At 40.0% G+C, this 16,879-nt stretch overlaps 1 protein-coding gene and 1 long non-coding RNA gene across 3 annotated transcripts in view; one reads left to right on the plus strand and one right to left on the minus strand.

Moving 5' to 3' along the window:
• Positions 1 to 16,879, plus strand: part of RASEF (RAS and EF-hand domain containing) — a gene marked incomplete at both ends in the record, with an annotated part of 82,478 nt that overhangs the window by 55,751 nt on the left and 9,848 nt on the right. Inside the window, 5 exons of the mRNA XM_079706404.1 lie at positions 1,237 to 1,471; positions 1,781 to 1,918; positions 2,035 to 2,182; positions 3,500 to 3,581; positions 5,023 to 5,137. Coding sequence (XP_079562530.1) covers positions 1,237 to 1,471; positions 1,781 to 1,918; positions 2,035 to 2,182; positions 3,500 to 3,581; positions 5,023 to 5,137 — 718 coding nt within the window. The remainder of the gene's footprint in view (positions 1 to 1,236; positions 1,472 to 1,780; positions 1,919 to 2,034; positions 2,183 to 3,499; positions 3,582 to 5,022; positions 5,138 to 16,879) is intronic.
• The window catches only part of LOC307054606, a 39,696-nt gene continuing 30,181 nt past the window's right edge, over positions 7,365 to 16,879 (minus strand). For both annotated transcript variants that reach the window (XR_013810944.1, XR_013810945.1), the window contains exon 3: positions 7,365 to 7,472. This is a non-coding gene — a long non-coding RNA (uncharacterized lncRNA). The remainder of the gene's footprint in view (positions 7,473 to 16,879) is intronic.

Consider the following 16,879-nt stretch of genomic DNA (forward strand, 5'->3'; position numbering starts at 1 on the left):
TTTATAAGTGATGAGACAAACAAAAAAATGTACACAAAAATTCACACACAGCCAGCTAGGTAGATTGAGATGTGGTATGAAATTCCTGTCCCAGGAGACTTTATAATTGAGCAGCATATTTAGAAAGAGTTAGGTGATTAAATTACCTTTTTAGTTAACTTTAAATATTTGATAATGGCACCAAAATATTTTTGACTTCTCAGATTTATATGGCTTATATTTGTATTTATATTAAGATTACCCTCTCTTTTATAAGAACATTCATCTCTTATTATTTCTCGTATCTGGAGACCTATATACCCTGCCCATTTCCTCTTTCTGATGACATCATGTAGGCCAAGTGGCTAGGATGCCCAGTGTGTAGTAGGAACTAAGTAAGTTGTAACCCTTGTTTTATTTCAGTATAAACTTATTTATGGGAATCAAATGGAAAAGCAAAAGTAAATGAGGTAATTAACATTTATAAAATGTTGGAGTTTCCCAAGTGGAAAGATCCATAGAAGTCAGGAGTTCTAGCCTTTGTATGGGGCATCTCCCTCTGAAACCTCTCCCATAGGAGTCTTTCCAGACATGTCCCCACTTAGTGGCAGAAGATTCATCTCATATGCCAGACCATTCCAGGGCCACACATTTCTGATTGCCTGTCATTTTTCACCATGTTGAGTAGAGATGTGATTCCCAGAAAAGTTTATCAGTTGGCACTGAGAGAATATAGTCTTCCTGTGTCCGCTCTTCAAATATTTGAGGAGAGAAACCATTACAACTTAAGCCGAGTGCACTGAAACATTTCTCAGACTGGAGGGTTTAAAGTCTCAGGTCATAATAGAGGTATTATCCAGAAATGGACATGCTGTTCAAAATATGGTCTGACCACATTAGAATAAAAAGGTTCACATGTTCTATGTACATTTTTCTTAACACAACTTGAGATTGCATTTACATCCTGGGCATTCTAATTCTTTTTGTATCAGGAAATAAAGAAGGTGATTTTTAAAAAAATAACTTCCTTTATTAAATGTTTGATTTAAATGTCTTTATCTTAATTGATTGTTGCATAGAATGAACTATTGCTCTGAGCATTTTATTTCCCCTATTGCTTAATCATGGAATACACTGTGGCTCTTGGCAAGAACGAGAATATCAGTCTTCTTGATTCTGTTGCTGTCTGATTCCATTGCTGTGTCATCTTGAGCATCGCCAGCCCTCAGGTACAGCAGTCCTCTCCTTTGTCACCAGGTCATCCCACTCTTCCTACATGGATGAGGACTGTGACTCTCTGGCCCTCTGTGATCCCATGCAGAGGATAAATTGTGATATTGACAGCCTGCCTGAGAGCTGCTTCGACAGCGGCTTGTCTACCCTGAGAGATTCCAATGAGTATGACTCGGAGGTGGAGTACAAGCACCAGAGGGGATTCCAGAGGTCACACGGCACACAGGAGAGCTTTGGGGGTGATGCTTCAGACACAGACGTAAGCCCCAAAGTCATTTCTCTCCTAGGCCTGATTTTCCATAGAAATACGTATCTCACCCCGTTTGACCCTTATCTGTCATGGGCATTGTTTTAAAGGTTATACATGTGAAACATAGTTGGGAGAATGTTTCTCCCTATCAAGTTAGGGCAAACTCTCACAGATTTCCTTTTGCAGCCACTCTGTTCCATAATAGCATTGACTGTTGATTCAGCAGCATATTTTTCTTCTTTTTATTTCATGATGTATGTGTGTAATGAAAGACTTTGGTTTTTAACGGCTGACTTAAAAAAAAAAAAAAAAAAACAGGTTCCTGATATAAGGGATGAAGAGACGTATGGCTCAGAAGGCATGGCTTCCATCCTGGACTGGAAGCCGCAGGAGTCTGCTAGTGAAGGCAGTGTCATTAGCTCCTTGAGAAAGCCCATCTCAGCACTTGCACCACAGGTAGGTGGTTTCAGAGACACTTTTATTCATGAACACTGTTCATCTTCATGCCATATAACTTACTAGGAAGAAAGCTGGCACTACCTTTGTCACTCACTGTGGCTTCCTTCCCCTAGACAGACATGGTGGATGATAACCATAAATCTTCCAGCTCACAGAAGGCTTACAAGATTGTGCTGGCTGGGGACGCTGCAGTAGGAAAGTCAAGTTTGCTCATGAGACTTTGCAAGAATGAATTTCAAGGAAACACAAGTGCCACCCTGGGTACAGTTCCTTTTTCCATGGATAATGGGAAAATGACCTTCTTTAGGTTGATTCTATTTTCGTTAGGGATTATATACAGACACACAGATCTCTCTCTTGATCTCTCTCTTTCTCTCTCTCTGTATAATAAATATGTATATAGGTAGAGGTGTGTGTGTGTGTGCACATGCACTTGCACACACACGTGTCGTCCTCTATAGAATAGCCCTTTGTTTTGGCTAAGGCCTAAATTTGGGAGAGGAAGACTAGCAAAGGACTTGAGGTATCTGCTTACCCAGTGAGATCAACCAAACAAAGTTTAGAGCCAGAGATGACAGATTCATTTATTCAGCAAGCATATCCTGAGTCCTGCTGTGAGCCACATACTGTTGTAGGCACTACGGATACACAATAAACAAAGTCGACTAAATCCCAGCCCACAATGAGGGAAATGGATGAAAAACACATTTTAAAAAATGAGGTTTGGGAGAGGTGCACTTTTACACAGGGTGCCCAGGGAAAGCCTTTCTGATCAGGTGTCATTTGATGTTGATAAAGTGAGCTTATCGATAGCCAGTTTGTCATTAAGGTCAAAATCATAGCCGGGTGTATGTTCCCTCCCCTCCTTCACAACGGAATACATGAGTAATACCTCTCAGAACAAGGAAAAAATAGGGTCCTCATTTCCCAAATTTGCATAGTAATCAGTGAAAGGAATTGAAAGAAGATATGCAAATTATCATTTACTTTTCTTCCTTATCTAAAGAGTTCTTATTTTGATAACCAGAAACCTTAGAACAGATTACCTTCTTCACAATGGATGTCCTTCTACATTTATGGTTCTCTGTTACACCCTTCAAGATAACAAAGCTGAAGGTTCACTTCAATTTGATTCATAAAAAGCCTACAATATTTGGTTCGGTTCCTAGAGAGCCTGGCATATATATACATCATATACATGTACTTATATACATATACATACACATGTATATACCTGTATATATACATATACATAGGCACATTTATGTGCATGCACACACACAGATATAACTGAGTCCATCTAATTATGTGGACACATAAAACATAGATTTTCCTTTTGTCCATAGATTAAATCCTTCCCCAAGTCAGCCAACCTGCAATAAGCATCTGCACGCACATGTGTGGTCTGACTTATAATTAGTATGTGAAGGTCACTGTCCTTGAAGGCCAGGTTCATTCCTCTCTGTCTTGCCGAACTTTGGCTTATTAGATTTGTCTCATCCTAGAGAGGGCTTGAAAGTAAAAACCAATGGAATTATTTACATCGTGTTTTCCATGTTCTCTTATATTCCTTTTCAGGAGTTGATTTTCAAATGAAAACTCTCATTGTAGACGGAGAGCGAACAGTACTGCAACTCTGGGATACCGCTGGCCAGGAGAGGCAAGTGCTTTCCATAATGCTTTGGGTTCTGCTGAGTTGCACAGACAAGCCTTGTAGGATACTTGGGGGTTTTTTTTGTTTGTTTGTTTGTTTTTTTGCGGTACGCGGGCCTCTCACTGTTGTGGCCTCTCCCATTGCGGAGCACAGGCTCCGGACGCACAGGCTCAGCGGCCATGGCTCACGGGCCCAGCCACTCTGCGGCATGTGGGATCTTCCCAGACCGGGGCACAAACCCGTGTCCCCTTCATCGGCAGGTGGACTCTCAACCACTGCGCCACCAGGGAAGCCCCCTTGGTGGTTTTTGTACTCATATAATTCTGATAGAGCACGTTAGAATTTCAAGAATGCTTGTTTTTTCCCACATCCTTTCCTCCTTCGCTGATCCATCAGTCATGTGAAGAGGATCTTTAAGCTTCCTTTGAATTGGTGAGTCACTGAGAAAAAGAGAATGCCCTATCCTAAGGAGAAAATTTCGGTGAGGCGGCATTCCTGAATGTGGCAACAGCATGAGGAGCTGCATAGCTGGGGCACCACAGAAGATGGAGAGGAGGACCTGTCAGTTCCCCGGTTCAAGGGCAGGGACACAGACCATTGATAAATAGCAGACTCGCATCTGGCCACAGACAGTACCCTGTCTTTCGCTGCTGATGGCCAGAGCATCAAGCATAGGTTTTAATCATATCTAACTCTTAGGGAACAGACTGTATCCGATTGTGCACCAAACAAGTATGGGGGTACCTGCCGACCTCTGTAACCAGGCACCATTCAGGGTGTTTAGATGCAACGGTGAACAGGTGGACACAGACACCTGCCCACATGGAGCTCATATTTTCTAGCAGCATTTGAAAAATATGTGTGGTTAACATAGCTATTTAAGATCCTGTAAAATACTGCACTCAGTTTAGGACAGATAGGGTGAGGTGTCCTCTTCGCCTGGTGAGCCCCCGACACCCTGTGTGCGTGCCCTGTGGTGTTCCACATGGTTAGTTCTTCTACCACCCACCTACAATACTCCCTACCCACCAGCCAAAAAGTAATTTTTCTCTGATGTGCCTCTCCTTCCATCCTTCACACACACCCTTCTGTGTCCCACAGCTGGGTTCTGGTAGTGTGTTGCTGAGGCTGAAATTTTTAGAAATTATGATCTCAACCTTGTCCTGGCTATGCTCTGGGGTTTGTAGACTTTCTTGGGATTATTTGGTGGAGAAAATGATTGGCTTTTCTAAATCACTAGCCCAGATTCTTATCCTGTTACCTTTCACCAGGTCATTCTAGGCCTCGGGGATGACTATTTCACAGTAAGAGGTTGCCATTAGATTCTTCTCAATTGGGGCTTGTTTTAAAAGATGAGGGGAAAGGGTGAGCATAAAGGAGATGAAGAATGAGGCAGCACCAAACTGACTGACTGATTAGAACCATTACGTGCTATTCTCTTTTCCAGATTCAGAAGTATTGCCAAGTCTTATTTCAGAAGAGCAGATGGTGTTTTGCTGCTGTACGATGTTACGTGTGAGAAAAGCTTTCTTAATGTACGAGAATGGGTAGATATGATTGAGGTAAGAATTCAAAACAGAGAACCAAAAAATTACATAGGAGAGCTACAGCCTGTCTCAGGAAATGCTGTTTCTCTTCTTTGTCAAAACGAACTCAATTACAAGCCACTGATCCAGGCTCTCAGGAAGAACTGGATGTGAGAAGCGGGATTCCCAATGGCACTTGGCAGTACTGGTCTCCTCCTCAGTAGCTGGGCAAGTTCCCACAGAGCTAAGGACACTACGAAAGTGAGCTTCTGGGGTGGGGAAGCGGGGGGGAAACTCCTGGGTTTTCTTTTTTTTTTTTTTTTTTTGCGGTACGCGGGCCTCTCACTGCTGTGGCCTCTCCCCTTGCGGAGCACAGACTCCGGACTCGCAGGCTCAGCAGCCATGGCTCACGGGCCCAGCCGCTCCATGGCATGTGGGATCCTCCCAGACTGGGGCATGAACCCATGTCCCCTGCATCGGCAGGCGGACCCTCAACCACTGTGCCACCAGGGAAACCCTCCTGGGTTTTCTTATAGATATAATCAGAACCTGATTAGCAGCAACTGAAAATTCAGGCAACCCAAAAAGGGGAAGCAGCTCTCACAAACAAGGGGGGTGATGGGGTTGGGTGTGTAGTGTGACTAGAGGTGTAATAGGGGCTTCCACATGTGCTAGAAGTATAGGTGAAACACTACCTGGGTGTGAGCTTGCACCAGGTCCAAGTTCTATAGGAACTGTGTTCTCAGCCTTATTCTGGCAGTGATTTGGGTCTTTACACACCCCCAAGGTACTACTGAAATACCAACTGGTATTTTAAATGTGTGGTAACTATCTGTGCTTTCTTTTGGTCAAATGAGATGGTGTCTTTCATCTGAGCCACTTTTATATCCTTTGTTTCATGGTAAATAATTTTTTAAAGTAGGAAATGATTTTGCCCACATGTAGTGTGCTACCAACGGTTATTAATCACCATAAAACTACAGTTCAAGCCATGGTTCAGCATACTCTTGGAAAAAAAACCAAATCTAGTGGTTAATACAATTTTTCATGTACGTCTATGATCTATAATTTTTAACAGGCATTAAGTGCAGAGGTGGCTGAACAGAGAACACTGCTGTCTGATCTCAGGTTAGCCTCTAGTTTCTTGAGTTGGGCCTATTTCATACCCTATAAAACACCAGAATGAATGTTCTCTTTCTAACTAAAGAAATGATGCAAGAAATGACTGATTGAAATTGGCAATAAGACTCAATGATGATATAAATAAGCATTTTGTTCAACTGAAATATCATGACTTCAAATTATTATAAATACATCGTAAGTGTTGACATTTATGTAGTATTTTTATTTCACAAAGTTTTCCACATGTTATATTCATCTCTGTAACATATATGAGAAAGGAAGAAATGTAATGTTATTCTCACTTTTTATGAGAAACCTGAGGCAGAGAAAGTGTATGACACTGGCTTTTAGTTATTTAGAGGTTAGGAGTGGAAGAGGAATTGGACCTCCTGATTCAACACCGGTTGCTCCTTTAATTAAGCTCCAGAGTGAGCAGCAGGTTAAGAAAAAATCCATTGACGTCAAGAAAGAATCTCCGAGGTAGTTAGTGCATAGAGGAGAGGGATCTACTCAAGGGAACAGATTAACCTCCATGGAATAGGCTGGTGAGTTCAGAGAAGAACAAATGATCCCAACTAACTCATACCCACAGATATTTAAGATCTATAGCAAAACATTTTATTGTTGAAACTGTTGGACTTGGTCTTCATTTTAAGACTTTGGATTATACTCAAGAAAAGGAGGCACAAAAGGCAGGGTCATCCACAGGGTTGAAATAGCCCCCTCAGTGACCAGCTGTGGCCTGTGCCAGGGGCCCTACTGCCATAATTTGCTAAATGATTAAGCACCTACATGTGGTAAGTGACCTTCTTAGCTATTCATGTTACCTTCCATAGGGTCTAAAAAGGAAGAAAACTGTATTCAAGATGAATTCTTGAATTTGTTATTGGAGAAAAAATTAGATACCACTGGGCATTTGACTTTCACTTATCACAATGAACCTTCACCACGGCTCACCTTTTCTAATTTGCGGAAATTCCATGGGGGCAATTTATATAGCCACTATAATATAGGTCGGAACTAACTGTGAGGCTGTTGGGATAGGCAAGAGGATTGAGAAGCAGTAGAGTGTCAGTGGTGAATGAACGCTCTGAATAATACACTTCAACTGAAAACCACTGGGTTGACTGGTTCAAGATGGTGGAGTAGAAGGACATGCACTTACTCCCTCTTGTGAGAGCACCAGAAGCACAGGAAGACACTGGAACTCACCAAAAAAGATACCCCGCATCCAAAGACAAAGGAGAACCTGCAACGAGATGGTAGGAGGGGCACAATCACAATAAAATCAAATCCCATAACCGCTGGGTGGGTGACTCACAAACTGGAGAACAGTTATACCACAGAAGTCCACCCACTGGAGTGAAGGTTCTCAGCCCCACGTCAGGCTTCCCAACCTGGGGGTCTGGCAATGGGAGCAGGAATTCCCAGAGTATCAGACTTTGAAGGCTAGTGGGATTTGATTGCAGGGCTTCGACAGGACTGGGGGAAACAGAGACTCCACTCTTGGAGGACACACACAAAGTAGTGTGCGCATTAGGACCCAGGGGAAGGAGCAGTGACCCCATAGGAGAGTGAACCAGACCTACCTGCTAGTGTTGGAGGGTCTCCTACAGAGGCAGGGGATGGCTGTGGCTCACTGCAGGGACAAGGACACTGGCAGCAGAAGTTCTGGGAAATACTCCTTGGCATGAGCCCTCCCAGAGTCTGCCATTAGCACCACCAAAGAGCCTCTAGGCTCCAGTGCTGGGTTGCCTCAGGCCAAACAACCAACAGGGAGGGAACCCAGCCCCCCTCATCAGCAGACAAGCAGATTAAAGTTTTACTGAGCTCTGCCCTCCAGAGCAAAACCCAGCTCTACCCACCACCAGTCCCTCCCATCAGGAAACTTGCACAGCCTCTTAGATAGCCTCATCCACCAGACAGCAGGCAGCAGAAGCAAGAAGAACTACAATCCTGCAGCCTATGGAACGAAAACCACATTCACAGAAAGATGGACAAAATGAAAAGGCAGAGAACTATGTACCAGATGAAGCAACAAGATAAAATGCCAGAAAAACAACTAAATGAAGTGGAGATAGGCAACCTTCCAGAAAAAGAATTCAGAATAATGACAGTGAAGATGATCCAGGACCTCCGAAAAAGAATGGAGGCAAAGATTGAGAAGATGCAAGAAATGTTTAACAAGACCTAGAAGAATTAAAGAATAAACACCTAGAAGAATTAAAGAACAAAGAAACAGAGATGAACAATACAAAAACTGAAATGAAAAATACACTAGAAGGAATCAGTAGCAGAATAACTGAGTCAGAAGAACGGATAAGTGACCTGGAAGACAGAATGGTGGAATTCACTGCTGCAGAACAGAATAAAGAAAAAAGAATGAAAGGGAATGGAGACAGCCTAAGAGACCTCTGGGACAACATTAAACACACCAATATTCACATTATAGGGGTCCCAGAAGGAGAAGAGAGAGACAAAGGACCTGAAAAATTATTTGAAGAGATTATAGTCGAAAACTTCCCTAACATGGGAAAGGAAATAGCCACCAAAGTCCAGGAAGTGAAGACAGGCCCAGGCAGGATACACCCAAGGAGAAACACACCGAGACACACAGTAACCAAATTGACAAAAATTAAAGACAAAGAAAAATTATTAAAACCAACAAGGGAAAAATGACAAATAACATACAACAGAACTCCCGTAAGGTTAACAGCTGATTTCTCAGCAGGAACTCTACATGCCAGAAGGCAGTGGCACAATATATTTAAAGTGATGAAAGGGAAGAACCTACAACCAAGATTATGCAACATGGCAAGGATCTCATTCAGATTCGACGGAGAAATCAAAAGCTTTACAGACAAGCAAAAGCTAAGAGAACTCAGCACCACCAAACCAGCTCTACAACAAATGCTAAAGGAACTTCTCTAAGTGGGAAACACAAGAGAAGAAAATGACCTACAAAAAAAACCTAAAACAATTAAAAAATGGTAATAGGAACATATATATCAGTAATTACCTTAAATGTGAATGGATTAAATACTCCAACCAAAAGACACAGGCTCGCTGAATGGATAGAAAAACAACACCCATATATATGCTGTCTACAGAAGACCCACTTCAGACCTAGGGACACATACAGACTGAAAGTGAGGGGACTGAAAAAGATATTCCATGCAAATGGAAATCAAAAAGCTGGAGTAGCAATACTCATATCACATAAAATAGACTTTAAAATAAAAAATGTTACAAGAGACAAGGAAGGACACTACATAATGATTAAGGGATCAATCCGAGAAGAAGATATAACACTTATAAATATATATGCACCCAACATAGGAGCACCTCAATACATAAGGCAAATGCTAACAGCTATAAAAGAGGAAATCGACAGTAACACAGTAATAGTGGGTGACTTTAACATCTTACTTACACCAATGGACAGATCATCCAGACAGAAAATTAATAAGGAAACACAAGCTTTAAATGACATGATAGATCAGATAGATTTAATTAATATTTATAGGACATTCCATCTGAAAACAGCAGATTAGACTTTCTTCTCAAGTGCACACAGAACACTCTCCAGGATAGATCACAGCTTGGGTCACAGACCAAGCCTCAGTTAATTTAAGAAAATTGAAATCATATCAAACATCTTTTCTGACCACAATGCTATGAGATTAGAAATAAATTACAGGGGGAAAAAAGTAAAAAACAAACACATGGAGGCCAAACAATACGTTACTAAATAACCAAGAGATCACTGAAGATATCAAAGAGGAAATCAAAAAATACCTGGAGACAAATGACAATGAAAACACGACGATCCAAAACCTATGGGATGCAGCAAAAGCAGTTCTAAGAGGGAAGTTTATAGCTATACAAGCCTACCTCAAGAAACAAGAAAAATCTCAAATAAACAATCTAACCTTACACCTAAAGGAACCAGAGAAAGAAGAACAAACAAAACCCAAAGTTAGTAGCAGGAAAGAAGTCATAAGGATCAGAGCAGAAATAAATGAAATAGAAACAAAACAATAGCAAAGATCAATAAAACCAAAAGCTGGTTCTTTGAGAAGATAAACAAAATTGATAAACCTTTAGCCAGACTTATCAAGAAAAAGAGGGAGAGGACTCAAATCAATAAAATTAGAAATGAAAAAGAAGTTACAACGGACACTGCAGAACTACAAAGCCTAATAAGAGACTACTGTAAGCAACCCTATGCCAATAAAATGGACAACCTGGAAGAAATGGACAAATTCTTAGAAAGGTATAACCTTCCAAGACTAAACCAGGAAGAAATAGAAAATATGAACAGACCAATCACAAGTAATGAAATTGAAACTGTGATTTAAAATCTTATAACAAACAAAAGTCCAGGACCAGATGGCTTCACAGGTGAATTCTATCAAACATTTAGAGAAGAGCTAACACCTATCCTTCTCAAACTCTTCCAAAATATTGCAGAGGAAGGAACACTCCCAAACTCATTCTATGAGGCCACCATCACCCTGATACCAAAACCAGACAGATACTATAGAAAAAGAAAATTACAGACCAACATCACTGATGAATATAGATGCAAAGATCCTCAACAAAATACTAGCAAACAGAATCCAACAACAAATTTAAAGATCATGTACCATAATCAAGTGGGATTTATCCCAGGGATGCAAGGATTCTTCAATATTTGCAAATCAATCAGTGTGATACACCATATTAACAGATTGAGGAATAAAAACCATATCATCTCAGTACATGCAGAAAAAGCTTTTGAGAAAATTCAACACCAATTTATGACAAAAACTCTCCAGAAAGTGGGCATACCTCAAGATAATACCTCAACATAATAAAGGCCATATATGACAAACCCAAAGCAAACATCATTCTCAATGGTGAAAAACTGAAAGCATTTCCTCTAAGATCAGGATCAAGACAAGGATGTTCACTCTCACCACTATTATTCAACGTAGTTTTGGAAGTCCTAGCCACAGCAATCAGAGAAGAAGAAGAAATAAAAGGAATACAAATTGGAAAAGAAGAAGTAAAACTGTCACTGTTTGCAGATGACATGACACTGTACATAGATAATCCTAAAGATGCCAACAGAAAACTACTAGAGCTAATCAATGAATTTGGTAAAGTTGCAGGATGCACAATCAATGCACAGAAATCTCTTGCATTCCTATACACTAACAACGAAAGATCAGAAAGAGAAGTTAAGGAAACAATCCCATTCACCATTGCAACAAAAAGAATAAAACATCTAGGAATAAACCTACGTAAGGAGGTAAAAGACCTGTACTCAGAAAACTATAAGACACTGATGAAAGAAATCAAAGATGACACAAACAGATGGAGAGATATACCATGTTCTTGGATGGCAAGAATCAACATTGTGAAAATGACTCTACTACCCAAAGCAATCTACAGATTCAATGCAATCCCTATCAAATTACCAATGGCACTTTTTACAGGACTAGAACAAAACATGTTAAAATTATGGAGACACGAAAGACCCCAAATAGCCAAAGCAGTCTTGAGGGAAAAAACGGAGCTGGAGGAATCAGACTCCCTGACTTCAGACTATACTGCAAAGCTATAGTAATCAAGACAAATGGTACTGGCACAAAAACGGAAATATAGTTCAATGGAAGAGGATAGAAAGCCCAGTGATAAACTCACCCACCTATGGTCAACTAATATATAACAAAGGAGGCAAGGATATACAGTGGAGAAAAGAGAGTCTCTTCAATAAGTGGTGCTGGGAAAACTGGAGAGCTCATGTAAAAGAATGAAATTAGAATACTCCCTAACACCATACACAAAAATAAACTCAAAATGGATTAAAGACCTAAAGGTAAGACCAGACACTGTAAAACTCTTAAGAGGAAAACATAGGAAGAACACTCTGACATAAATCACAGCAAGACCTTTTTCGACCCACCTCCTAAAGTAATGGAAATAAAAACAAAAATAAACAAATGGGACCTAATGGAACTTAAAAGCTTTTGCACAGCAAAGGAAACTATAAACAGGGAGAAAAGACAACCCTCAGAATGGGAGAAAATATTTGCAAATGAATCAACGGACAAAGGATTAATCTCCAAAATATATAAACAGCTCATGCAGCTCAATATTTTTTTTAACTGACAGTTAAAAGGTATGACTTTTTTTTAAACATCTTTATTGGAGTATAATTGCTTTACAATGGTGTTAGTTTCTGCTTTATAATAAAGTGAATCAGTTATATATATACATAGGTTCCCATATCTCTTCCCTCTGCGTCTCCCTCCCTCCCACCCTCCCTATCCCACCCCACTAGGTGGTCACAAAGCACCGAGCTGATCTCCCTGTGCTATGCGGCTGCTTCCCACTAGCTATCTATTTTACGTTTGGTAGTGTTTATATGTCCATGCCACTCTCTCACTTTGTCACAGCTTACCCTTCCCCCTCCCCATATCCTCAAGTCCATTCTCTAGTAGGTCTGTGTCTTTATTCCTGCCTTGCCCCTAGGTTCTTCATGACCATTTTTTTTTCTTAAATTCCATATATATATGTTAGCATACGGTATCTGTTTTTCTCTTTCTGACTTACTTCACTCTGTATGACAGACTCTAGGTCCATCCACCTCACTACAAATAACTCAATTTCGTTTCTTTTTATGGCTGAGTAATATTCCATTGTATATATGTGCCACATCTTTATCCATTCATCTGTTGATGGACACTTAGGTTGCTTCCATGCCCTGGCTATTGTAAATAGAGCTGCAATGAACATTTTAGTACATGACTCTTTTTGAATTATGGTTTTCTCAGGGTATATGCCCAGTAGTGGGATTGCTGGGTCATATGGTAGTTCTATTTTTAGCTTTTTAAGGAACCTCCATACTGTTCTCCATAGTGGCTGTATCAATTTACATTCCCACCAACAGTGCAAGAGGGTTCCCTTTTCTCCACACCCTCTCCAGCATTTATTGTTTGTAGATTTTTTGATGATGGCCATTCTGACCAGTGTGAGGTGATACCTCATTGTAGTTTTGATTTGAATTTCTCTAATGGTTAATGATGTTGAGCATTCTTTCATGTGTTTGTTGGCAATCTGTATATCTTCTTTCGAGAAATGTCTGTTTAGGTCTTCTGCCCATTTTTGGATTGGGTTGTTTGTTTTTTTGATATTGAGCTGCATGAGCTGCTTGTATATTTTGGAGATTAATCCTTTGTCAGTTGCTTCATTTGCAAATATTTTCTCCCATTCTGAAGGTTGTCTTTTCATCTTGTTTATGGTTTCCTTTGCTGTGCAAAAGCTTTTAAGTTTCATTAGGTCTCATTTGTTTATTTTTATTTCCATTTCTCTAGGAGGTGGGTGAAAAAGGATCTTGCTGTGATTTATGTCATAGAGTGTTCTGCCTATGTTTTCCTCTAAGAGTTTGATAGTTTCTGGCCTTACATTTAGGTCTTTAATCCAGTTTGAATTTATTTTTGTGTATGGTGTTAGGGAGTGTTCTAATTTCTTACTTTTACATGTACCTGTCCAGTTTTCCCAGCACCACTTACTGAAGAGGATGTCTTTTCTCCACTGTATATTCTTGCCTCCTTTATCAAAGATAAGGTGACCATATGTGCGTGGGTTTATCTCTGGGCTTTCTATCCTGTTACATTGATCTATCTTTCTGTTTTTGTGCCAGTACCATACTGTCTTGATTACTGTACCTCTGTAGTATAGTCTGAAGTCAGGGAGCCTGATTCCTCCAGCTCCATTTTTTCCCCTCAAGACTGCTTTGGCTATTCGGGGTCTTTTGTGTTTCCATACAAATTGTGAAATTTTTTGTTCTAGTTCTGTGAAAAATGCCAGTGGTAGTTTGATAGGGATTGCATTGAATCTGTAGATTGCTTTGGGTAGTAGAGTCATTTTCACAATGTTGATTCTTCCAATCCAAGAACATGGTATAACCCTCCATCTGTTTGTATTATCTTTCATTTCTTTCATCAGCATCTAGTAATTTTCTGCATACAGGTCTTTTGTCTCCTTAGGTATATTTATTCCTAGGTATTTTATTATTTTTGTTGCAATGGTAAATGGGAGTGTTTCCTTAATTTCACTTTCAGATTTTTCATCATTAGTGTATAGGAATGCAAGAGATTTGTGTGCATTAATTTTGTATCCTGCTACTTTACCAAATTCATTGATTAGCTCTAGTAGTTTTCTGGTAGCATCTTTAGGATTATCTATGTACAGTGTCATGTCATCTGCAAACAGTGACAGTTTTACTTCTTCTTTTCCAATTTGTATTCCTTTTATTTCTTCTTCTGATTGCTGTGGCTAAAACTTCCAAAACTGTTGAATAATACTGGTGAGAGTGGGCAACCTTGTCTTGTTCCTATCTTAGTGGAAATGGTTTCAGTTTTTCACCATTGAGGTCGATGTTGGCTGTGGGTTTGTCATATATGGCCTTTATTATGTTGAGGAAAGTTCCCTCTATGCCTACTTTCTGGAGGATTTTTATCACTAATGGATGTTGAATTTTGTCAAAAGCTTTCTCTGCATCTATTGAGATGATCATATGGTTTTTCTCCTTCAATTTGTTAATATGGTGTATCACATTGATTGATTTGTGTATAATGAAGAATCCTTGCGTTCCTGGGATAAACCCCACTTGATCATGGTGTATGGTCCTTTTAATGTGCTGTTTGATTCTGTTTGCTAGTATTTTGTTGAGGATTTTTGCATCTATGTTCATCAGTGATATTGGCCTGTAGTTTTCTTTCTTTGTGACTTCTTTGTCTGGTTTTGGTATCAGGGTGATGGTGGCCTCATAGCATGAGTCTGGGAGTGATCCTCCCTCTGATATATTTTGGAAGAGTTTGAGAAGGATAGGTGTCAGCTCTTCTCTAAATGTTTGATAGAATTTGCCTGTGAAGCCATCTGGTCCTGGGCTTTTGTTTGTTGGAAGATTTTTAATCACAGTTTCAGCTTCAGATGCAGCTCAATATTAAAAAAACAAAAAAACCAATCAAAACATGGGCAGAAGACCTAAATAGGCATTTCTCCAAAGAAGACATACAGATGGCCAAGAGGCACATGAAAAGCTGCTCCACATCACTAATTATTAGAGAAATGCAAATCAAAACTACAATGAGTTATCACCTCACACCAGTTAGCACGGGTGTCATCAGAAAATCTACAAACAACAAATGCTGGAGAGGGTGTGGAGAAAAGGGAGCCCTCTTGCACTGTTGGTTGGAATGTAAATTGATAACAGCCACTATGGAAAACAGTATGGCGGTTCCTTAAAAAACTAAAAACAGGATTACCATATGACCCAGCAATCGCACTACTGGGCATATACCCAGTGAAATCCATAATTCAGAAAGACACACGCACCCCAATGTTCATTGCAGCACTATTTACAGTAGCCAGCTCGTGGAAGCAACCTAAATGCCCATCGACAGACGAATGGGTAAAGAAGATGTGGTACATATATACAAGGGAATATTACTGAACCGTAAAAGGGAATGAAATTGGGTCATTTGTAGAGTCGTGGATGGACCTAGAGACTGTTATACGGAGTGAAATAAGTCAGAAAGAGAAAAACAAATATCATATATTAACGCATATATGTGGAATCTAGAAAAATGATACAGATGAACCAGTTTGCAAGACAGAAACAGACACAGATGTAGAGAACAAACTTATGGACACGAAGCGGGGAAAGCGGGGCGGGGGGTGGAAGGCATTGAATTGGGAGATTGGGACTGGCATACATACAGTAATATGTATAGAATAGGTAAGTAATAAGAACCTGCTGTATAAAAAATAAATAAAATTGTTTTTAAAAAACCTTAAAAAAAACCCACTAGGTTACAAAAGCTTATAAATAAAATTATGTCCATTTACCTGGCATGAATAATTTATTGATTGAATATTTTGGGTAAAAGCTTAATGGAGACACTTGAGATGTGAGATGTTTTTCCGACTTTTACACATTCAAAAATATATTGGGCATCCCTGCTTTGTGCATGTACTGTGCTAGTGCTTGTAGTATATCCATTAATAAAACGAAGAGCCCTACCCTATGGATCTTGTACTCTAGTGGGGAAGACATAACATGCCACAGACATAAATAAATAAAATAAATAGAATGATAGGAAGTGCTAGATATAGGAACAAAACGAGGCCAGGGTAAAGGACCTTATGGTGAGGCAGTGCGCTACAGGTAGTGTAGTCAGGTTAGTCACACCAGAAGGTGATATTTGAGTCAAGACTTGAAGGAGGTGGCAGCATTTATCTGTATGACTTTAAGTCATTTAGATACTCAGATTCTTGGCTTACCTAAGTGAATATTTGATGAATGGCTTCCATATGATGCCCCCTTGAATACCGAGCAGTACCCCACCAAACGCAATTACTTAACACATTAATGGGTAGGGCATCTAGTTTTGAGGAGGGCCTTTCATTTCCTTCTCCCCTTCGGTTTTACTTCACTCTGATGCATTCGGTTGGAGGAAAGTGGTTTGAAGAGAAAGGAAGTCGAATATAATTTCATTGGTTTTTTTTAATGTACTCTTTTTAATTTCCATATATTTAACATTTTGGGGGCACTTCATTTCTTCTTGTGGATTCAAGTTACCATCTGTGTCATTTCCTGTC

This window comes from Hyperoodon ampullatus (genome assembly GCF_949752795.1).
Source record: "Hyperoodon ampullatus genome assembly, chromosome: 6".
Classification (NCBI taxonomy): domain Eukaryota; kingdom Metazoa; phylum Chordata; class Mammalia; order Artiodactyla; family Ziphiidae; genus Hyperoodon; species Hyperoodon ampullatus.